A 25962-nucleotide genomic window follows, 5' to 3' on the forward strand; every position below is an offset into this window, starting at 1 on the left:
AACGATATTACATACAGCACAGTAAATATTGCATCAGAATTAGCATCTGTGTGTAGACATTTGACAAGTCCAGACAGTCCATGGCAGTTAATTTTTCAAGCAGAGTCCTCCTTTCCTTACTTTATCTAGCACAAGTTTCTGTTTATTCTAACAGTGATTCTTTACAGTCTTTCTATTGCTTCTTTGCTTAATTTTAAATAGTTCTTAACAGGATGCTTCTTCCCCAAACAAATCCAAGCTTTTATGTAGACTGTGTGAGGCTCTTAGCCATCTGTTCAGCTGTGTTCCGTGGGCAGGGTGGAGCAGAGAATAGATGGTTTCTGCCAGGAAAATATCACACTGTGAGGCTAAGGTCAGGTCGGTGGTCTTTGTTAGTGGCGTTCACTCACTCACGTACTTCCATGAGCTTCCAAAAACATTTTGTGGTCTTGATCTTGCCATCTATACAGCATCTGTTTTATCCTTTTGCACATTTATTGTTGAGGATAATCTTTATAACAGTAATAATTTTCCCATTTTTGTATCTCCTTGCACAAGATGAAATAAATTCCATGTCAAGATCTCATTGTTTCGTACTTGATAAGCCAGACTATGAATTTTTCTCAGTTCTTGCAGAGCTCACAGAAGACATGGTAAAAAATTTTCTTATCAGTAATGCTGGTGTCATTATTCAAGCAGCTACACTCTCTATACTTGTAATATCAACAATGCTTCCATGGTTCTCAAAGCCATGATTGAATCATGAAAGTAAAGAAGCACTGAGAGAAAGAGAAAAGCATGGGGAACTTTTTGTAGGCTAAATGCAAAATTAAAAAGTTATGGATACTAAATACTTTACTGCTGGTTTCCCGGACATGTAAGAATCGAAGTTACTGAGCAGACATATATCATCAAAACCTGTTGAATTGTCTAATCAACTTGCCCCTTTCAGAGATATCAGCATTAGCATCAAGCAGAAGGTACTGAATAAATAGTGAATGACTTTTTGACTTTTGAGTGCATAACAGGCCGAGAAGCTTAAAACTCAAAGCAAAATATTAGGAGGCTAATAGAAACCAGAAGGAAGTTCTTTTCACTTGTTTTAGAATTTGGTCTTTCCTATTGTTATCCATAATTACTTTTTGAAATCTGAAAGTGAACCTTTGTGCTCAAAATGCAGTGCTCTGCTACAAAGGCTACTATTTATATTTCTGGCCTTTGTAATTGTTGACAGATGACTATAGACAATTCTAATAAAAAGTTGGATATTTTTAACCGTAACTTCTTTGGAAAGTTTTGCCATTTTAGCATGATTTGTGTTGTTTACAGTAAATTGAAAATTTCATCTCTGGGAAAAAAATGGAATAAACTCATGAACATTTTCATGAGATTATTTTTTATAACTTTTGACATGGATTATCAAGATAAGTGCTTCACTGAACTTAATTCTTTATACAGCAATAAAACACCATCCTGCAGCACTGTAAAAAACTGGTATAGCGAATTCAATTGTAGTCGGCATTCGCTCCAGCACGAATTCTGTGAAGGTCATCCAAAATCAGTTGTTGTGCCAGCAAATACTGATGCTGTGCATGAACTTATAAAGCAAGATTGTCATGTGACATACTGTTAGATTGAGGCATCTGTGGGCATTAGTATGACAAACATCAATAAGATATTACATGAACATTTGACAGTAAAAAATATTTGTTCACATTAGATCCTGCATAATCTACACAAACGTTCAAAAGAAGGCTTATATCGGCTGATGCAAGGAAATGTTGGAACGATACTTTCAAGGTGCATCAAAGGCTGTGTGTAACATCTACACAGGTGACGAATTATGGATCTATGCATAAGAGCCCAAAACAAAACAGCAGTCGACTGTATGTCTCTTCCAAGATGAGAGAAATCGAACAAAAAATGTTCATGGAAGAAGCACATCGAAGCAAATGATTGCCTGTCTCTTCAGTATTACCAATCATGTAGTGACAGTAGCATTAGAGCAATGCAGGATGGTCAATTCTGAATGGTACATGATCATTTGTTTGCCAGAAGTCATTGGAGAAATTAAAAAAAGCAGAAGAGGTGAATCATTCTTTATGATGACAAGCTCTCACACTGAAATTTTTCATGGGCCCAAAACATTGAATTAATGAGTCATCTAATGTACAGCCCTGATTTGGCTACCAATGACTTTTTTTTGTTCCTGCGCATCAAAAATAAATTATGTGGTCAGCGATTTGCGACAGCCGAAGAAGCGGTTGATGCGTTCAAAACGCATGTTTTGGAGTGAGGAGAGGAAAAAGTGCTTCAAAAATTGGTTCAAACACATGCAGAAGTGTATTGTTCTTCGTTGAGAATTTTTTGAAAAACTGTTAAACTAATTTCAATCATAAATATTTTTTTTTATTAGGCTAAAAGTATAAATAGCAACCCTTGTATTAGTGTGTTATATTTTGACTGAGTACACATATATTTTATGAGTCTTCGTCAGAAGTATTTTAATAGTTTTGACTTCCCTTTGGACCATCTAATCAGAAAAGAGATAGAGTTTAATTTATTTAAGTATCTAAGCGACACAAGTTTTTATTATCTAATATGATCTGCTTTTAAACTAGTTTATTGTATTCTACTGTTGTGTAATGTAATATATTTAATTTTTTATGATTATGTTTTATTTATTTTATACTAAACTTTTTATAATGTTTAATTGAAATTTTTAAAAATTTTATGCTAGAGTGATAGTCTCTAGCCCAGTTGGTATCGTGCCATGTTGTTTAAAATCTTCAAACTACAAACGATCTGTATTTATTCATCTTTGATAACAAATATTGTGGAAATATTATTTGTAAGGATATTTTCATATTTTTGATTGATAACGGTGTTACAGCATTATTTCTGAATCATTACATTAAAATTGTCTTATTTTTGTAATAAAATTTATGTATTCAGAGCTAAGTTTCATGCTTTATTTTTCTGTTTTATTTAAAAGTATAACAATTTTAATGAGACCTTTAAGTGATAAATCGAACAAAAGAATTTGTGAGTTAAATGTATTAAATTTTTTGTTTATTTTCTAGAATTGACGATATTGAAGATAACTCAAAATTAAGAAGAGGCATTCCTGTCGCACATAGCATTTTTGGAATAGCCAGTACTATTAATTCTGCAAATTATGTGTATTTTTTGGGCTTAGAAAGAACTTTAAAACTTGGCCATCCAAAGGCAACTGCAGTTTTTACAGGTAAATGTGTAATATATATCTCCTATTGTATTGTTTTTACAGGTAAATTTGTAACATACATTAACTACAATTACTACTGACTCATTATTAGTATTTATGGTATTATTAATATTCTAATTGTCCTTGGAGTATATTCCAGTATCACTTAAAATGTTTAAATTGGTACAATAGTGTACATTAAAAAACTTCTTATTCTGGAAAAAATAAGGCTCTTCATTTTGTAAGAAAAAGTTGAATCAAGTGTAGAAAATAACTATGAATTACTCCGCATTTTCATCATGTAAAACATATTTTATATGTATTTGTTAAATTACTATTATCATATAAGATTTACGATATGTCAGAAATTTTGCTTCCTAGAAAATTCACAGTCTTTTCTTAAGCAGAATCTTAGTTACTTTATCTGTGATAATAGTACATTAAGTCAAAGATCCTTTGTGGATTTTTGGTGGAATAATAAGTAAGCTGTCTCTGGTCATTTGCTTTCATCTTTAAATTTTGAAAATATTATTTTGTAAAGTATCTTTTATCAGTCACCCAAAGCTGTCAAAATACATGTTATTAGGTATGATGCCATTGGGTAGCAAATATTGTCAAAACAGAGCCATCATTTTGGCTGATACAGTCATTCATTTAGTATTTAGAGTGTGGCCTAAAGTATTTTAGATCATGTAGTATTGGTCAAATTTCCTGATTCGTCTTCTTAAAGGGACTGGAGAGCATTCATGTGGTAACAGATCATATTACCCTTCAAATGATGAAAGGTTTGAATATTTAGCTAGCCAAACTATCACCTCAGCACTGTAGAAGGATGCCTGTTGATGACTGCTGCATGTAATTGTACCATTATCCTGCCAAAAAATATGTAATCTAAAATAATTATAAAGTTTTTCATTATTCAATAAGTATAACCGTCATTGCCTTGCATTAATACACACCATATCCACAAAAGTCTTTACATGACCTTTATTTTCACAACTGTTAGTGGTCGACATGTGCTACCAATTACAAAAACATTTTAAATGATGTAAGTATTCATGTTTCTGCCTTTTAAAATTTTTTAAATTATTTTTTTATAAAATATGAAATATAACTTTTAAATGGTCTTCATGCTTATATTTTGGAAAATTTTATCTCATTAGAAAAAATGAAAAGCCAAAAAAATTGATATTTAATTTCAAAATTTGTGATTTTTAGCCCAAAGGGAGTTATCCCAGAAAGGCTATTAATTTCGTTTTGTCATTTTGCGTTGAAAACTGTAAATGTCCGTTTCACTTTTCAAATTGTTGCCACCAGATTGTGTTATATTTAAAGAAATTAAATAACGAAGAATCTGCATAAATGTATGTATGTTTCTCGCAGTGTGATAAAATAACAGTACTTAGAGCCATCAAATTTTGAATAAGGTAATCCTCCACAGAATATGGGCATCTGGAAGCCCTAATTTGGAATTTGTTTTATTATTGAATTCATATTTTGTAACACTTTAACGAATTTTTTATTAACAAACTCGACGATTTCAAAGCGGGCAATGGCAACACTGTATGTGGGAGGACAAACATTTTTATCTCCAGCGTGTGAGACTGTATGAGAAATTCTAAAGCTATGCTCATTTTAAAATTATTTTGTGATACTGCTGTTGAATTGAATTTTATAGTTTAAGTGCAAAGAACATGGTATTTAATAAATAGAGGTAACACAGAAATGTTAAAAAAACACCTTTTTGAGTATAATGTAAAATCTGAAAGCTTTCAGATTTTTTTGATACTCTTCTATAATTTTTTATTTATGATATCATTTTTAATTTGTCTTCAAGGAGAGGTTAATTAGTAAATAAAATAGAATAATCCAAGGGTTCTCTCTTCCTTGAATATTCCTTTCTGACTTGCTAGTAGTAATATCCTTTCATTTATAATTTTGGTACTATTTGATATATCAAAAGAGTTCTCATGCAGTGTAAGTTTTAAAATTCTAAAAATGCATTATTAATATTCTCATGCAGTCTTATTATTTTAAAAACCTATCTGAAAATCATACAAAAATTTCTTAAACTAGAAGTATTTTTAATTTTTGCAATGAAGCCTGCCAGTGTTTTCTCAAACAAACATTATGTAGGATTCTGTGATAAGATTTGTTATTTGAATATATATATACAGTACAAAGTCCATAATCCAGACTCGTCGGGGATTCAGGATTAAGAGTTTTTCCAGATTATAGATCATAAATTTAAATCTGGAAGATGGCATGCAGAAATTATACAATTAAAAATATGAAACCGTAATTTATGAAATAATAATTAATTATGATCTAATGGGTATCAAAATTTACAAAAAAAAAAAGCTTAATATTTATTTGTTTACTTTATTAAGCATTTCTTTCAATGTAAGTTGTTTAAGTTGCTTCATTTTTTTTGTGCTAATACTTTCTCTTTAATTCTATAAACAGACATAATTTTTTGTTCAGTTACAAAGTTCCACCGTTCAAGTCCTGTAATTGCTGTGTCGAGATTACTGACTAACTTGTCAATCAAAATTTTTTTGTTTTCAAAAACATCTCTGTCACTTTCTTCACTATTGGAAACGGTATTTTCTGGATCTAGAACCATACTACAGATTTCACCGTCCGTTAATTGATTGATGATTAGGGCATTGTCCTCACAATGAAAAACTTCTGTTATATCATCTTCATTTATTACCACTTCTCCACATTTCTTTACAAAATCCAATAACTAGCAAATTTCACCTTTAGTTTGCAATGTCCAAAAGCCTTCAGATTCACAGCTATCATCTTCATCGTCCTCACAGTGAAATATGGTAGCTGTCCATAAATTATGCCAAACATTTTCTAACGTATCTGGAAACACATCCTCCCATGATCTTGCGATGCTCCACACAGCAGATTTTATGCTAAAAAATTTCAAAAAGTCTTGAATAGTCTTGCCATTGTTCAAGAAATTTAACATAGATTTTAAAAATGCTACTTTATATTTGCATTTCAGCACATGCACAATCCCCATATCCATAGGCTGAATGATAGACTTACAATTTGAAGAGAAGAATAATACGGGTACATTATCTTTCACTAAAACTTTAAGTGAAGTATGCGCCAAACAGTTGTGAACGATCAGGACTGTTTTTTAGTCATCAGGTAAACCTACCGAATTAAAATGTTGCCAAGCCTCGGATATAAAACGATTTTCAAACTAATCGTTCATTAACGCTTGTGTTATCCATGCTCTTTTATTTGGACGATATATAATGGGGAAAATTGTTACTCCTTTAAATGCTCAAGGTTATGCATGTTTTCCGATTACGAAAAGTTTGCACTTGTGCGTTCCTGCAGCATTTGCGCATGCTAAAATTGTTAGTCTCGCTTTGGAATCTCTGACACCAGTTGGAGCCTTTTCTGTAGAGGTTGCCAAGGTATTTTGCGGTACATATTGCCAGAAAAGACCTGTTTCATCAGCATTGTAAATTTGTTCTATAGATAATTATTCACTAGTGAGTTCAATGAATTCATCTGCAAATCGTTTAGGAGGTTCAGTATCACCTGAAATTTTTAATTGTCTTATACCATGGCGATTTTTAACCCTTTCAAGATGGGCGTCCCATATACGCATTCCCTAAGAACGTCTCTTACAGCCGGGCATCCCATCCACACATTGCTAGAGACTGCATTCAGAGGACAGGTGATACGTATATGCATTTTAAGCTGGAACATTCTTCTGAAGGCCACTAGATGGCATTCTATGTCCATTACTTTTGAAATGAACACAGGTTTAGGTTCCTGACCTTGAGTTTGATATATTCTGTCTGACTTTGGTATTTTACTCATCAACTGTTGCGAGGGTGGGGGAGGGAAGCGAAAGCGTAAACAGAGGTGGGCTCTTTAAATCGCCGCATGCTAATATAAATAATCACGTGTCTAATTTATATCCAATTCCTTTTTTTATTCTATTTTACCTATACTATATGCAGTCTTTTAGGGTTACTAGACAGCCCAGTCAGTTTTGCATTGACTTCAGATATATTCCCGTTTTTTATCTTTTTATTTTGGGAAGTCTCAACTCCAGTCTATTATGGCGCGAAGGCACTATTTATCAGAGGAAGCATACCCTTGTATGGTTAATGAACCATTTACTAATGCAGATGAGAGTGATGATTCTTTTTCTGAAGAGTTAGAAAGTGATACTTCTCCGTGCTTCGAGATTTACCAGATTAGATTAAGTGCTCAGTCTTCATTTTAAATTTTGTTACTTCTTACTGTAAATAGTCTTTATTGTGTTGTTTTATTAATTTTAGACTTTGTTGATGGATTTTATCAATTAAAACTTTCGAATAATTTGAATAGCGCTTTCAAAAATTATTTTACAGAATAAGGAAATTTTTAATTTTTATGTATATTTTCATGTAAAATAAAAAAATAACGTTATTAAGGGCTAATTTTAACATATATAAGAGCTCAAGTAATAATCTACCAAAAATTATGAGGCTAGAAGTGAAACTTTTTTTTTTTTTTTTTTTCTGATTTTTTTTATAAAATTAGGCTTAGCGATGCAAAACCTCCATCCTGTCCGGTGACTGCCTTTGATTCCCTTCCGTCCTGCATGAGCGTCTTAAACAAAGGTTTGCCGTCGTGAAAAGGTTAAATTTGGTTAACCAACCTGTCGAATATGTACACTCAGTGTTTAAGTTCATTTCTTCATGAAATATTTTGGCTTGAGCCATTAGTATTGGACCCATCAATGGCACATGCTCACCGCGACGCTGTCTGATCCATTCAGTCATCACTTTGTCATCATCGTCACTTTTAGCATTATGAACCCTTTTGCTGTTATTCATTGCAAGTGGGGTGTCGGAATCCACAAAAAATTCAAAAAGTTCCTTTTTTCTTTTTGCTTATATCATATACAGTTGACTTTCCAGTATCATACTCCTCGCATAATTTTGAGACTGATATGCCTTTATCCATTTTTGCAGCAATTCCACTTTTTGTTTGATGGACATCGAAACATGCTTTCGCTTTGTAGAGCCTTTGGCAGCTTCAGAATCGGAAACTCTTTTTGACATATAAGCGAAAGTTCAAGCTATATTTTTATAAAATTGCTCTAACAGTCTGGAAAAAATAATAAGCTGGATTCAATTAGAAGATTAAGGAACAGTGCAATGTGCAACATTAACTGAATTGCCTTAGAATCAGTAAAGATAATTTTAGCCTAGCTTATACCGTCCATTATTCATTAAACTGGCATGTGTAAAGCATACCAAAAAAAAAAAATTGTTTATGGCTTTGAGGTCCGGATTATAGATCATTCAAGATAATGGACATCCGGATTACTGTATATATAAATTGTACTGTATATATAAATCAAAAAGGAAATGTCAGAACTAAAATTTTTTGAAAAAATTTTTCCTTCTTTATATATACAGTAAGACTCCGCTTAACGCTGTTTCGGTTTAGCGCTCTTTTATTTCAACCCGGGGATTCCACGAAATCGCTCGCAGCATACGGGGATTCCCCGAAATATTATGCAGCGATAGGTTTCAAATACATATCCGAAAGAGAGTACTTGTATTTCTTCTTTGGTGCGGTATTGTACAGACATATTTTGAAGGGGTAAATGTGGAAGATGTCGAAGAAATAATTCAAGAAGCAGCGGCTAGTCTTTCTAATGATGAGCTCAAGGAATTAACTGAACAAGAAGAAAACAAAAAAGTTGACAGCAGTGATTCAGAAGAAGAGCAAAAAGAACTTTCGATGGCGTTTGTAAAAAGGAGTTTGTCTACCATAACTGAAATAATGGATCAATTCATTGAAAATGATCCAAATTTTGACAGGAGCTCAAAAGTAAGGCATGGTGTTAGAGATGCTCTATCCGTTTATGAAGAACTTTTAAGAGAACAACGCAAAAGAAAAAGGCAAACAACATTAGATGCTTTTGTCACAAAAAGGCAGAACACTGAAAACGCGGAAGGCTAACTAAATATGACTGACTTAGAATTTTATTTGTTTTTTTTTTAAGAATATTCGTTTTGTTATTTATATTTTGTTTTTATTTTTGCAAGAAATAATAATGTGGTATTAATTTGGGCTTTAAGAAATAAATGTTTGGTTTTATTTTTAATAAAAAAACATACTTTTTAAATTTAATACCTAACCAATTTCCTAGCCATCTTCCCCTAACCCCAATATTTACATGTAAAGATAGCCTCGTTTAGCGCTGTTTCGCATTACGCTCTACTTTGATGGAATGTATCCCCCACGTTAAGCAGGGTCTTACTCTATATATAAATCCAAAAGGAAATGTTGGAACTAAATTGAAAAAAAATTCTGTTGAAGGTTTAACCTGTTACTTCTCTAGGTAAGGAATTACCAAATGGAGTACATGTAAACTTAATGAATCTTCAAATATGTTATCATAATGTGCATGGAAATCGGAAACATCAAAAAGATTTCGGTGCACAGTAAAGTGAAATTTTATTTAAGTGCAAATGTTTTGCTCTTCACTTTTATCATGACTTCTTTTTCAGTCCCTTAATATAATGTCCAACTTTGAAGGTAAGTATCTCAATTAGTTTTTATCATATGGGAATCGTACTTTTTTTATTTTAATTTTTATAATGAGTATAATATTTTCCTAAATATAAGTAAAGGGATCAGTGGAATGTCTAAAAAATTAGATTTTATGATTTTTACGTAATTTTTTTATTTAAAAATGTCAAAGCATGAATATTTGCGTTATTTAAAACATTTTTATTTACTGGAAGTGTATGTTACAATCAAAAGTGACAAAAATAAAGGTCGGTTAAGGACTTTTGTAGATTTGATGTATATTGAAATGTTTTTTTTTAACAGTTAGCTCAGCTGTTTTGAATAGCTCATTTTAAATGCAGATTTTATCTTCTAAATCTATGATTTCGGAATTAATTATAAACTAGTTCAACTCTTTAGCATAAAACTAATTCAAATGCTAACCCTGAATCTAATTACAAAGATCAGATTGCATTTTTTTTATTTATTTATTTACTTAGTTGTTTATTGTATACTACAGTCAAAAGTCTTTAATCCGGACTCGTCGGGACTTTGGCGATTCCGGATTATTGGTTTTTCCGGATTATAGATCATCAATTTAAATCTGGTAAGCAGGCATGCAGAAATTATAAAATTAAAAATATGAAACCGTAATTTATGAAATAAACAGCAATTATGATCTAAAGGGTATCAAAATTTACAAAAAAAAAAAGCTTAATATTTATTTGTTTACTTTATTAAACATTTCTTTCAACACGCACATGCAAAAAGCATACATTACGCATAGTCGAAATTAGAAAATTGCAACCAGAAAACTATTTGATGTGTATTCGTGATATTTATAATGACGAGGAATTTGATTTAAACCATATCAAAGACAGAGTACATTGAGATGAAATACTACATTTAGTAAGGAATTATAAGCCGAATAAAATAAAAAACATTTGCCCTGAAGATAAGGATAGGGCTGACAGATGAACTTCCAGTTCATTGTGTGCCGTGACATCCCTCCCCTTGCAGAGCAGCATGAAACTGATAAACAGATTTCGGAATGGTTAAAGAAACAAAGGATATGCCTTTATCCATTTTTTGCAGCAATTCCACTTTTTGTTTGATGGACACCGAAACATGCTTTTGCTTCGTACTTTGGCAGCTCCAGAATCGGAAATTCTTTTTGACATAATCGAAAGTTCAAGCTTACTTTTATAAGATTGCTCTAATAGTCTGCAAAAAATAATAAGCCGGATCCAATTAGAAGATTAAGGTACAACACAATCTGCAACATTAACTGAAATAGATAATTAGATAACGTTTACGCATGCGCGTTATACATTAAACGTGCACGCGTAAACTCATATGTGCATTCGCAGAAAATTTGTAGCTTTGAGGTCCGGATTATAGATCATTCCAGATTATGGACGTCTGGATTAATGACTTTTGACTGTAGTATGAAAAAACCTCACCTCTTTATTAACAAGAAATACTTTATTGATAGAAAATTATGTATCAATGAAATGTTTGAAAATTAATTCTCTCAGGCAGCTGTCACAAGTCTTGGACAATAGATGAGTGTATGAAAGACTAATGGAAAACATTTACCTCAGTGCTAGGAGACGTAAAATGGAATTTCCATTTCTGGTATAAAATTATTTCTGTTTGTATTCTAACAGAAATTTAAAATTTACTTTTTGGTTTAAAACATTATATATGATTTAATATCTTAAAATTATAAGTTTACTTCTTATGATGTATTATATATAATTTAAGGAGCCATATTTAGTACATTTGATTTCATTTACCTGACTTTGGATGTATTTGCTTCTGGCTTATTTTTTTTCTTTTACTTCTAGCATTTGGGGTACTAATGTTTTCCTCTTTTTGCATATGAAATACTTAAATTTGCTAACTAATCTTCAGTGCTATTAATTTTCAAACTGTTTTTAGAATACTGTCAGCAAAAATTAGAAGGCCGATAAAGCATCTTACATTTACATAAAAATGGCATAGAAATTGTTAACATGGGGTGCATTCCTTGCTTGCTGCTTCACAGCTTTCATGCATCTTTGACAACTATTCTATATTTTTCCTCTTTTTGCCAGATGTAATGTTACTATTTCATCTTTGTGTTGCATTATTTGTCGAGTTTGTTACATAATTAACAACTTTTGTTAAGTGTTATGAAAATGATATATTTGATTTAGTTGTAAGAATCGATAAATTATTTTAATACACTGGCTTCCAAATGTTAAACATGTGATGGTAAAATGAATTAAATTGGAAAAGTAAAACTTTAACACCATATTGTTCATGAAAGTAGCAGATGTGTTTATGTACGAAAGAAATCATACACTGTATACAAAGATGAAAGTAATATTTAATTTTCATAAATTATATGATATCACATTTGGCTCATTTGCAGCTTGATGTTCTCAAACTAAAAACAAACAAACAAAACTTATATTAGTAAGGTATAGGACCACTCCGGACATTCACACAAATTTGAGAGCAATTGCCTGTACATTTAGTGAGGTGATCAACCATTGCATATGCTAGCAATGGCCATTCCTTTCGTAGGGCAGGTCGAGATCAGCTGGAAGAGGGTAAATGTGCAGAGACAGCATGCTTGAAGACATCTCAAAGATTTTCAGTGGGCTTAATGTTGGGGAATTCTCTCACTCTGTAAGTTCTCGTAAATGGTGTTAGCTCGATGAGGACGGGCAATATCATCCATTAGAGGGAAATCAAGACCAGCTTTTTCAGTGTAGTCTCTTGCAACAGGGTGTAGAACTTCCATCTCAGTACTGCACAACTGTCACAGAGCCATCTTTAAAGGTGTGCAGCTGGATGCAATATGCCATTGAAATTGTAGCCTATACCATGGCACTGCGACCTCTTAATGTGTGCTGTTCAATAATGTCCTGATTCTGTGTGCCTCTTTCTGCCCAGACCCCTACAATGTTATTTGATTCCAGAGCAGATCTTCACTCATCCCTGAACAGGACATTGTGCTAGTTTGAGATGGTCTAATTAAGATGTTGACAACAATGCTTTAATCTTGTAATCCTGAACTTTAACCTTGTGTAGTGAAACACAAACAATGGGCATACAGTCCCTTCATTTGAAGCTTTTGAAATACAGTTTGGCATCTTACCAAATGACACTGGAACTATAGATGTAACAGTTTTAGAGGTTACTCATTGATTCTGCTATACTACTGTGGCAATATGCCGATCCACCAAAGAGGTGGTAGACTTTGATCGGCCTGGCACAAGTCTCCAGACTATTTGATTTGTTTTTAATTGTTTCTACTTTTAAAAAATTTTCAAATGATCAAAGCCATAGAAAAGAGCAACGTCTTTGACTGTCCTGCTTCAATATGTTGGACAACACAGCAGTATTCATTATCTGCCATTTGTCTTATTTCAGCTGTAGAAATATAAATATTTTCAAAATTATCCTTTGAAAGTTATAAAAATTCTATCAGCATTTAAGTGAGCTTCCTCAAACCCTACAGAATAGCATCTTCAAAAACTGCTGAATTAGCATATGTTCAGATAGTTATGATAAATTTGTGTACTGCCATGTATATTGGCAGTTATTAACAACCACGCAGTTCAGATACACTTTTGAAAACTGCTAAATTACAATGCACGCATTACTTTTGGAAACCACTGTAGAAGATTTTATTTATATCTCTTGTTTCTCTTACCTCGAAATCATTATGGAAAGTATTGTTGTATGCATATGAGTTCTTAATGGGTTTGAGTGCACACAGAATTAATGATGGCTTGATAAAACTTATTTTACCAAAAAAACACCTTCTAGTTCTGGAACTTTCCCCAAAAATACTAGTACAGTTCACAGTATCACAGTGTACAATTGGTAGTTACACTTCAGATTACCAAGAACGTTGAACACAGCACAGTGCAAAGCTCATCTAAAAGGAGAAGTTGTCTTAGAGATCTGTCAATACTCTGAACACTATGCTGAACTAAGTAACTGAGAATTAATGCATATATTGTAATATAGCCGTTCTTCAATAGACACTAATGCCGGCTAGCTCTAAAAAGATTTATTAACAGAGCACACAGGAATGGTTACAACCAAAAACAATACATAAAAATGAAACGTAAACCAAATGGAACATCAAACATTAGAATTACAGAGACATCTAGTACATGGTAACCTGTCATCATCGTGGCTGGAGGTCGACTGCCATTTTTCCTCTTCCCCACTAGATGACATTCAATAAAATAGTTCAGTTACAGTTAAATAGTTCTGTTACAATATAGTTTTCCTCTGAACTGTGAGAAAGCTCTGGTATCTTTCATTTCTTGAAATTACTGGAAAGCATATACGGTTAAAGTTACTTATAAGTGCTGGATACAGTTACATATAGGGATCAATTATACTTCTACAGGGATTGGGTGACTTTTGGGAATTTTCGCCTAAATTTGGGGACAAAAATTAGTCACCAAAACCGTCGGCATCTTGGTGATATCTTGCCAATTTAGTGAGATGTTAAATAGACTTGCCCCTATAATCTTATTTTTCCAGCAGAGCTTCACTCTTTTTAACTTTCCATGTTAAACTGTTCAAAAGGTAACTACAGTTTCACATATAATTTCTCCAGAATTATTTACATATAAACAAAATTCAAAACATTGTTCTTTGCCAAGGACCGCAAGTCCTGGCAATAAAATCCCTGGATAGAAAGCCATACTTATAATTAACGAAAAGCAATGCAGTACTAAATTAATAATTTCATTAAATAATATGCAACAAATTTAAACCGAATCAATAAATAAACATGCAATTTACTAATTTATACATATAGGACCATGTTCTTAGTTTATTATTTACATTGTATATACTATGGGGACTATACATAGTATGGCCATAGTAAGGGGGTGGCCTGTCATAATGAGCAGTTTCAGGATTAGAATTTGATGACTTACAGATTTAAACTACGACTCATTTACCCTATTTAGGACTGTGACTATCCCAGAATGACTAGTTTAGGATATATCCCAGAATGACTAGGTTTTCTGACCGGCCTACTGATGTTGATGAGTCTTTTCCATCAAATCGGATTCCAATACACCTAGTCACATTCATTGAATCAACATCCTGTAGCTCTTGTGTTATGTCAGGTCATCTTCTCCATTGCCAAACTGATTCGCTCTTGTGGGAAATTGTGCATCACTTCAAACTGTGCTTGGAGATCTTCTGGGATGCGACCAAACAACAGATCACAAGGCAGACGAAGAGCATCTTGGATGGAAATAGCAGGCTGTCTCATGGACAGCACTGCATTTATGCCAGTAAGAGATATCTTCTTGTTCCAGTCCTGTTTCTTTCTGGAAATCATCAGCTAGAGGTTGCTTAGGAGGGTTCGATTAAATCTCACTACACAGTCGTGACTGTGGATGTAAAGGTGTCATGTTTGTTTTGCCTATGTCAATTAACCTACAAAGTTCTTTAATTATAGAGATAAAATCCCTTCCATAATCAAAATTAAATGGAGGAGGCCCTCCAAACCTGGAAATCCAATGCTGTATCATAATCTCTGCTATTGTGACAGCCTCTTGATCAGGAAGAAGATGTGGTTCAGACCACTTGATGAAGTAACCGATAACAACAAGGATTTATTTTTTACCATCATCAGTGTGTGGCAAATGTCCCAGGATGTCAAAGTCAATGCATTCAAAAGACATTCCTATAGTTTAACGTTGTAGCTTTCCTCAGCTGTGTTTCTTTGCTCCTTTGTAACCAATCACAAGATTATCTTAAAACTGGCCTTTCCTGACTTCTTCATCATTCCAGGGGTCTGGGTCAGACAGTGCTGAATTCATAATTGATATCTGACTGGATTAACCAACTAGTATTAGGTTTTAACAAAAGTTCCCCGCTCCCACAAATTTCGTCTGTGCAAACCGTTTGCGTTACCATGTTTAATCGTATTTTGTCAAACAGTTTTTGGCATTTGAAAGAAAGAGACTTGCTTTAGAACACTATGTTGTGAAATTTGTAAAAAAATACCATTATCATTAAGTCTGAAATGGAGTTACCATGCTACAGTATTAGAACCATTATTTACTTCCGGTTCTGTTGTAAAAAGTCTGCTACAGAATGTCACCAAATCATGTGTACAGCTTTAGGTACTAATGTTGTATCGTATGACACTGTGAAAGTTTGGCACTAAAAGCTCAAAAGCGAGGAATATGATATTCAAGAAACAGATAACTCTGATCGGCCTACTGATGTTGATGAGCTTCGCTTGGGAGAACTCGGGTAAGAAGATCAGTATGCAACCACTTAGAGATTGGAGTAAGACGTTAGTGCTGTGTCTATTAGTCGCATTATGTATCGTATAAACTTGAATTACAAGTTCAGTCACTGGATTCCACATGAACTGACTCAAGCAGATAAGGACAGATGTATTCAGGCATGCACTAATCTGCTTGACTATCAATGCAAGGACAAAAGTCTGGCCCAGATCTGCACTTGTGATGAAAAGTGGAATTTACTTCAACAATACAGGCCAAAAAGGGGGTTGGTTTGTGCCTTGTGAACCCGTTGGCAGCGTCACAAAGCGCAGTTTAACTAACAAAAAGATAATGCTTTGTATCTGGTTTGATTACCGTGGTATTATCCACAAAGTGTATCTGGGAAAAGTATGAGAACAGTAACTTCTCACACCACGCAGTTTGCCGGCATCACATATTTTAATCATAATCGGAACTGCATGTGTGTATATAAGCACCGGTCAGACTGGTTTCTTCCCTTCTACACCCGTGACCTTCCTGCAGTCGCTTGGCAATTAGCGACGCCCCACGTTGTGCGGTTTTATGTTCTTGCATGTCGTGCCAATGGAGTTTCATCGTTCCTGATATTTTCACATGGAGTGTTGTCGTATTTTTGCATAAAAAGAAGCAGAACTAAATGTTGTGATTTATTTAGATGAAAATGCTCACTGCACGAAATTAACGTGAGAAAATTTCGACTGCATATATGCCTGATGTGAATGGACTAAAATTGGTCGACTGCTAGACACGTTTTCGGCATTAGCCTACTATTCCATTTTAATTTATCACGTTTTGTGTTCCAAGTTATAATATTTTAATTAAGTTATAATATTACAATGCCTCCTAGTAGTGCACACCACCACAGAAAGGTAAAACCTTCAAAAGTAAAGTGTGCAGCAAGATTCTAGTCCATGTTGACACTGCTGTTAATGAAAAACGTCAGACTGATTCTGGCATAAAAAGATAATGTTCTGTCAGGATAATGCAAGATCTAATGTGTCTGCATTCACCAGCCGTACTCTATTCGGGCTTGAATGGGATCCTTTGCCACACCTACCATAAAGCCCCGACATCACTGCTTCGAACTTCGAACTTCTACCTTTTTTTACACCTACAGCTTCATCTTGCTAGTGCTGTTTTCCATTCTGAACAGGACGTCCAAAATGAGGTTGATCTGTTTTTGGACTCACAACCACCAAGTTACTGGGCCAAAGGCTTTGAAAAACTGCCAAAACGTTGGCAGAAAATCATAGATTTGGGTGGTGATTACTACCTGCACTAAAGGTACTGCTTTCTTGTCTTTTTCCTCAAGTTTATTAAGAACATTTTTTGGTGGAAAACTTTCGTTACAACCATACATTTCGCTTTAAACGTAGGTCAATATTGGTAGCTTAACAATAATAACTTAATAACGTAGGTCAATACAGGATCTTCTAGTCAGGGTGTCAGCATTTCCATGTGATGATCCTTTCCAATGACAAATAGTTGATGTCATATTCCTGGAGTCTCTGTATCCTTGTGTCTATTTACCCTTCAAGATTAATGAAATTTAAGAGCCAGGTTAACGATGCATGATCAGTGTGAAGCAGGAATTATCTGCCATGGAGGTAATGGTGAAAATGTTCTATGGCTTTAACTATGGTAAACAAACTTTTCCTGGTGGCACTATAATTGCTCTTGGATTTAGCTAGATACTTGCTCTAATATGCCACAGCATGTTCTTAAACCATTTATTTCTTGGGACAAACCATCACCAACACTCTCATTGTTCACATCCGTGCCAAGAATAACTGGTTTGTCAAGCTGAAAATACATCGGGATTGTTGCAGATGTTGAAGCCTCCTTCAGGTTGTTAAATGCCTCCTCACATTCTTTTTTCCACAAGAACTTCTGTTTACTCTCTGTCAGTTTGTGAAAGGGTCTTGCAGAGGAAGAAAAGTTCTTCAAAAATCTCCTGTACTAGGAGCTTAGGAAAAACACCCAGGAAACTTCTTAGCTGATGGACATTTTGGGGGCTTCTGCAAATTTTAACTGCCGACACTTTTTCTACATCTGTACACAAACCTTCGGCAGAGATGACATGCCTGAAGTAAGTCACTTCTTGACAGGACTTAATTTTAGGTTGGCTTCCTTCAGTTTCTAAAGCACCTTCCTAATATTTTCCAAGTGTTCTTCAAAACTTTTTCTGGTAATGATTATGTCACCCTTGTACATCAGACAGGCTTCATGGGAAGGTCCTCTCAACATGGTCTCATTGAGGTGTTTGAATGTTGCCGGCACATTACATAATTCAAATGGCATTACCTTGTACGGTAGTGAGTACATCTTTTCTTGGCCGTCAGTGTGGAGTTGTACTTGCTAATATCACTCTTTTAATCAAACATAAAAAACTACTTGCTTCCACAAAGTGTATCTAGAATATCATCAGTTTTAGGAAGAGGGTAGCTGTCTTTCTTCGTGACCTCGTTCAGCCGCCAATAATCAATGCAGAATCTAGCTAAAGCACCTTTCTTTTTGACCAAGAGAGTAGAAGACTCCAAGGTCTTGCTAAATGCTCAATAACATTGCTCTCTTTGATGTCTTTCAGAAGTTTTCTTACTCTTTCGTGTTTAACAATCGGTGACATCTTGGATGTCGCTTGATTGGTGGAAGATCCCCTTTATCAATTCTGTGCTGCGCCTGCGCCAAACTGGTTCAACCTAGCGGGAGAAGACATCTCGAAATTCTTGAAGGACATGCTTTTCAGTACTCCTCTCTTCATTATTAACTGTGCATTATGGAATAACTCTGATATTAGGCTCTCCAAAGACACAGATTTTGGAGAACCTATTGGTTAGTGTACGGGGGTCTCTGGAGTACATGCTGCAACCACTTCACCTTTCCTAATGACTTTTGCCTTATCACTTACATTGGCAGTTCTAACCAGAGTGATGGTCCTTGATAGTATGTCATCTATCATGGCTACTAGTACTCCTTTTGGGCTGTTTCAGTTCTTGGGTTTATGAAACCAGAAAGTAAAAATTCTATTCTTGCTGGTACTGGAATAGCATCTTGAGCTATGATTTGGTGGGCTTATTTAACTCCTGCATCTTTAATTCCAAGCAGAGTTATTTTCTCAGTGGCTGAATGCAATTAATTATTTTGAAAGTTCAAGGAAAAGTTATATTTTGTTGGAAAGTTAAGTCTTATCTGAGTCTGCAAGGATCTGTAATATCTGCCACACATGACATGTGATGATAAGCTGCACTTCCAAATGGGATGTTAAGGTTTAATTTTCTGTCAGTGTCAATTTTATAACTGGACAAAGCCTGGAGAGTAACACAGGGAAGCATCCAGACGAGTCTACCTTTTCGTTGTTGAGTGAAATTGCTCGAGATGATAGTCATATTGCAAGGAACTCCATTTGTATGTAGCATGATGAAGAATCTGTTACTACTGCCACTCACTGCAGAAATCTGAAGTGATTTAAAATGAGGCTTCTCAATATCTGGCAACCTCCCCTCTGCCATGTGGCCACTAATTAGTTTTCCCTCCTCTTTGCTGGAAGCTGTCTCAGCTCCCATGCTTTAGGGTGTCCTGCAGTTCCTTTGTATATGGCCGTCATCACCGCAGTTCCAGTAGGGTCCTTCACCTCCGCACTGTAGGGTTGGTTGTTGCCATTCCTGTTTCGAGTAAAGGCATTAAATTGTCTAGATGAGCAGTCGGTTGGTCCACTGCCTCTCAACATGAGCAGCTGTGATTGGGTGGCAATATCTACAGGTTAGTTGCTGTGCTGCCTCAAATTGTATGGCATATGCTAAAGCACTTTTTAGATCTGGGACATCCACAATTCACAAGGCTTTTTGTATCTCATCCCAGATGCCATCAATGAAACACTGCTGGGACAGGATTTTCCTTGTTTCTATCAGGCAATCCGAAAAGATCAAGATGAGACAATCTTTCAACATCCATGGCAAGCTCCTGGAGTGTTTCCATGGGCTCCTGTTGCCAAAATTTGAACTGAAGCCTGCTGTAGTCTTTTAAACACTTCTTGCCAAAGCATAGCTCCAACATGCTGGAAAGAACTTCAAAGTCTAACCTCTGGTTTCCAAGTAGAGTTAGAAGGATATCTGTGCGTCTGCTCTCAAAGAAGCAGTGAGTTGGCAGGGTTTAGCTTCAGAATCCCATCCATTTGTGTTTGCCATTACAGAGAACTGAGTCTTGTGCACTTCTCAGGAGCATGTGGATAGCTTTAGAAAGGGTCAGAATGGCATATATATTAATTTAAAGGCATCAGAATTATGAGCAGCTGTCACTATGGATTCTTCAAGCTGCCACCTTCCTTCGCAATAGCAGCAGTAGCTCTGTCGTCGATTTGTTTTTCGACAGCAGGAACTCTTTCTACAATTTCTCCAACTTTTTTTTAAATGGTGTCTTTCACAGCCTCAAATTTGTTTTCTTATAAGGCACTAATTTCCCTTTTCATTTTCTCCTGACCTGTTATCTCTTTCTTGGTCCACTTTATCTCTCCTTTAAATGTAGTAAAGGCTGCCACCTGCTCTCTTAGTTGCTCATTCATTGCTCTAGTCACCAGCATTCAAACCTACTCCTGACACCAAAAATTGTTGCATGCATCCAGGTTTATAATTAATTGAAAGCACGCAGAACCAATGGTAGCTTGATAAAATTTATTATATCAAGAAATACACTTTACAGTTCTGGAACTTTTCACAAAAATACCCATACATCTTTTCTCAGTATCACGGAGTACAATCTGTAGCTACACTCCGAACTATTAAGAACGTTGGAACACAGTGTAATACAAAGCTCATCTAAAAAGTGAAGTTCTCATAGAGATCTCTCAATACTCCGAACCCAGCCCTGGTGCTCTCTCTGGTCTTATAAGTTTATTAAGAACGTTGGAACACAGTGTAATACAAAGCTCATCTAAAAAGTGAAGTTCTCATAGAGATCTCTCAATACTCCAAACTCAGCCCTGGTGCTCTCTCTGGTCTTATAAGTTTTCCCTTGTATCCCAAGAAATATCTGGTACCTTTCATTTCTCAAAATTACTGGAAGGTATATGCAGTTAAAGTTATATACTAGTGCTGGTTATGGGTAAAGTTATTTAGTACAGGGATCAATTACAGTTATAGAGGACTGGACTGAAATGTCACCAATTTGGCAGTTTCTCACCAAATTTGGTGACAAAATTTTGTTGCCAAAACCTTCAGCGAGATAGAAATTTCTCTCGGTGTTAAATGGACTTGCCCCTGTAATCTTATTTTTCCGGGCGAACTCTGCTTTCTTGTGTAGATAAAAGTAAGCGTTTACATTGAAATTTGTTGATAATCATATTCCATAAGGGGTCATCTTGTATAGGTTTCACTATAATGGAAATTAAGAACTTTTTTGGGTTTTTAACTGTTCTTTAAAATGCTCTCTTTTTTCATGTGCAAAATATTTTAAATATTGTCTTTAATGATAGAAATGGATTTGCATTCTAAGGTGCATTCTTAATTTAGAAAAGACAAAACTATTTTAAAAATACTTCAAATGAGACAAAGTTCGGGAGCAAAGAGAGAAATACATTTTAGAAAATGATTTTAATTCCAAACATTTATGCATGCCCATTGATCAGATCACAAGAAATCTGCAAAATGTACAGCCATCATTTTGACTAATAAAATCATGAATTAAGCAGTCATTCAATGAATAATGAGCATTTAGAGTCTGACCTAGGATATTTTAGATCATGTATTTGTTATAAAATTTCCTTCATCTTCATTTGAGGGCTTGGAGAGCTTTCGTATGGTTATAATCATATCCTCAAATTTCTTGGTTGATAAGAGATCTGAGTATTTAGCTGGCTAAAATGTCACCTTTGTAAAGGATGTTTGCTGCTGATTCTACTATGTAATTATATCATTATCCTAACATAAAGTACTACTTTCATGTGTCAAAAACCCATAGTAGTGCAATTAGCCATGACATCTCAGCCATGTCATCAGTAATTTCCTTATCAATGAAATTCAAAGATTAATTCCTATTTTATTACTCATTGAGGTGATGTGATGGACTGGAAACTATAGCAATTTTCACAGCTTATTGGTCTGGATTCTGAATTCTGAAACATCTTGATTGAAATTTCCATACTACTATCACAAAATTTTCACATAGTGGCATTGTCTGCATGGAGTTAAGCAGCATTATCTAATTTGATATGGTTATTATTTTTTAAAAGTTTAGCCAAATTATATCAATCAATCGGCTTAATTTTAGATAATTTGTAGTAGATATAAGATATATTTTAGATAATTTGTATCTAGCTTTTCATTGTGCCCTTTATTTTATTAAATTACATTTATGTAAACATGTTTTTGAATTTGAAGCTATCTTTTGGTGTTTATTGAGTGTTGTTTTATAATGTTAGTAATTAAACTTTTCTATTGCAAATTTTACTTTCTAATGATGATTTGTAATATATTTTGATGTGTTACTTTTAGAGCAATTACTTGAATTGCACCGAGGTCAAGGAATGGAAATTTACTGGCGGGACAATTTTTTGTGCCCAACAGAACAAGAATATAAAGAAATGGTAAAGCGAAGTAAGTATTATCAATATTTTTATTTTGTTTCCATATTTTATATAATTTACTATTTCAGTGTTCTTCTTCAGAGACTGGTGGACTGTTTGGTCTTGGTGTGCAACTAATGCAACTGTTCAGTGATAATAAAAGGTAAAGTAAATTTAATATTTAATGTTATATTTTCTTGTGGTCTATATTAACATCCTTTTTGCTTGATTACATATATACACATATTACTTTGCAGCTTTAGTGCAAGTCATGGGCTTTGTAATTTACTTTTAATTACTTTATTTTGAATTTATATTCTAACTAATAGCAGCTTTTAGTGCTATAATAACAGTCTACTCTATGTATTATCTCCAAGAATTCAAATTTTCTCACCAATTAAGGCTAAACTTTCTTAAATAGAAAACTTCACTTTACGACAACCCTTTTACTTCCATCTCTTAATACTTAAATTTCCAGCCATTTGGTCTTAAAATTTTGAAGGCGAGTTTGTTAATAACATAATTTGATCTTTAAATTTGTTATTAACTACATGTTATAAACTTTAATTTTCAGGTTGTATCATTTTTTTATCATATGATTTTGAATTAACTTTTAATGTTCAAATATATTTACTTCTGTTTTTGAATTGTAATGAGAGTGTAGGGGATATGTCTTCTAAAGTAAGCATCTCGTCCAGATTAATAGTGTTCTTAATAGAAACTTTAATTTTAAGATTATTTGCTACAGTACAAAGTCCGAAATCCAGACTCGTTGGGACTTCGGTGATTCCAGATTTGGAATTTTTCTGGATAGTAGATCATCAGTTTAAATCTAGTAAAATGGCATGTAGAAATTATAAAATTAAAAATATGAAATCATGATTTATGAAATAATGAAGTATTTATGATCTAAAGAGTATCAAAATTTACAAAAAAAGCTTAATATTTATTTGTTTACCTTATTAAACATTTCTTTCAATGCAAGTTGCTTCATTTTTTGTGCTAATACTTTCTCTTTAATTTTGTAGACAGACATAATCTCTTGTTCAGTAACATTGTTGAAGTCCTGTAAACATTGTTCTCAAAATAATGCTATATCGAGAACTCCGACTAACTTGTCAGTCGAAATTTTCTCGTTTTCAGTACTGTCACTTTCTTAACTATAGGTAGCGGTTATTTCTGGATCTAGAACCATACTACAGATTTCGCTATTCATTAATTGATTGAGGATCGAGAAGCATTGTCATCACAATGAAAAACTTCTTTTATATAATCTTCATTTATTACCACTTCTCCACATTTCTTTACAAAATCCGTTAATTGGAAAATTTCACCTTTGTTTTGTGATATCCGAAAACCTTTAAAATTAGCGGCTATCATCATCAAATTTAGCTATTCTTCACTATACATATTTGGCTATGTATCATGAGCTTGGCGACTAACAAGTTGTTCCGTTAAATTTTATCTTGCTTCTATCGTGCACTGAGACAATGAGAGCCAGCACTAGATATCTTACCGCCTAATGCAGTCTCTGTGGGTCCTAAGTGTAATCTTTGGGTCTATGAGTATCATCAACAACATTTATTTTTAGCATATGGAAAGAAAGTTTTGGTAAATTTTTCCTCGTCAACATTTTTTAGAGCATTTAACTTAAATTTGTAATCATCGCTAGGCATAATGTCAACATAAAAGGTTACCGTATGCCTTTATTATTCAATTTCTTACATAAAAAAAAAAATGGTTTAGGCGTCTCTACATGAGTCATTACTCAATTTGTCATGTTTTGATAAACATGGGGTGATGATGGCGTCAGATCAACGATGCATCTATGTAGAATGTTTGGGTTTGAGATGTATGCCAAGCACATATGCAGCAATGGAGCCAAATTTGCTACTGATCATACAAATTTATGCTAAAATAATTGTTTCTTCAATAACAAGATATTTTTTTAGTGTCGAAGTGAAATTAAGAATTGGGACTCTCAAGATGTTTTATTATGCATGGGGGGGATCAAATGCCCATGCGTAAAGCCTACGTTGGTGGTGGTTTTGAAGTCCAGATTTTAGATCATTCCGGATAATGGACGTCCGGATTTCGGACTTTGCACTGCATTTTGTTTTACAAGCTTTTTGGCTTAATTGGACTAATGCCTTTATTTGGATTGAGTATTAATTTTGACTTATGGTTAGAATCTAGCAAATAATTTGATGGTTACTTGGAAGTAAGATGAAACACTCTCTTAATTTAGTTGTTGTTAATTGATGGAAGATTGGTTTATCCCCTTGATAAGGCGATTAATCTGCGATCAATGACAATAACTACTCATTCAATATGTATAATTTACTTTTAGTTTTGGTATTTTTGCGATTTAAGATATTTCTTTGAAGATTTTTAAACAAGGAGTTGAAATTACTATTTCAAATACTAATTTAAATTCTGGCTAAAATATTTTTTCATTCATGGTTTTAAAAATTGAATTTGTGTTCCTTGGAGATGGTATATGGAAAATTTTCTTATTATAAATTATTAGTTTATTACTTTGCAGCTTTAGCGCATGTCAAGGGCTTTTTAATTTACTTTTAGTTTTTTATTTTGAATATATATAGATGCACCAAAAGTCATTACACTTTTTTGAAATTTCGCTCTAATGAAGATGCAGATCTTTTTGAGTAGATGGCAACAAAAAATATTTATTTTAGAATGTGCTAAAAGATAATAATACTGCACTGTCATCCTACACTTTAGATGGCGTTTAATGGAAGAAAATGTGCTTATATGCCATAATTGTATGGCATACACTTTTAATTTTGTGTCTCTAATGATATATATCAAAACATTGTATGTTATAACAGACATATAATTTGAAGTGTTTTGTAGTTATTCCAAGTTCCTATTGACATTAATGTTTCATGTTCTTCATACGATATATCCAATCCCCCACAGTGATTTCCAGTGACTCTTTCACAGGAAATCACATTTTATAAGAGAGTGAGCATACCATTCATCAAATCATTAGACTTATCTGGGTCTGCGGAAATGATTTTGTGGTGAAATACATTTTTTAATTGTGCTGCAGATGAAGGGCCACTAGTGTATGCCTAAGATTTCAAGTATCTTCATAATTGAAAATCTATGGGCAATCAAGTGTAGTAGTTGAAGAGGTCATGCATCAGGCCTTGAGCGAGTAATCAGTCATTCTGGAGCAAATGCTTTTATGGAGAACTGCTTCATGTGGGTTTCTGTATAATTGGTGCACCATCTGTCATAAACATAACAGTCTCTGTAATATTTCTTGCCATCAAACATAATATTGTGCTCATGCGTAATATTTTCAAATAGAC

At 34.0% G+C, this 25962-nt stretch overlaps 1 protein-coding gene across 6 annotated transcripts in view; it reads left to right on the forward strand.

Moving 5' to 3' along the window:
• The window catches only part of qm (geranylgeranyl pyrophosphate synthase quemao), a 91090-nt gene that overhangs the window by 17724 nt on the left and 47404 nt on the right, over nt 1-25962 (forward strand). For all 6 annotated transcript variants that reach the window (XR_015040194.1, XM_085812862.1, XM_085812865.1 and 3 more), the window contains 3 exons: nt 3063-3226; nt 22551-22652; nt 22724-22784. Coding sequence is in view for 5 of the 6 variants with exons in the window: in XM_085812862.1 (XP_085668988.1) it covers nt 3063-3226; nt 22551-22652; nt 22724-22784 (327 nt within the window). In the remaining variant the exon portion in view is untranslated. The remainder of the gene's footprint in view (nt 1-3062; nt 3227-22550; nt 22653-22723; nt 22785-25962) is intronic.

This window comes from Stegodyphus dumicola, chromosome 3 (genome assembly GCF_044657685.1).
Source record: "Stegodyphus dumicola isolate Sdum_Otavi_A_Nest chromosome 3, ASM4465768v1".
Taxonomy (NCBI): Eukaryota; Metazoa; Arthropoda; class Arachnida; order Araneae; family Eresidae; genus Stegodyphus; species Stegodyphus dumicola.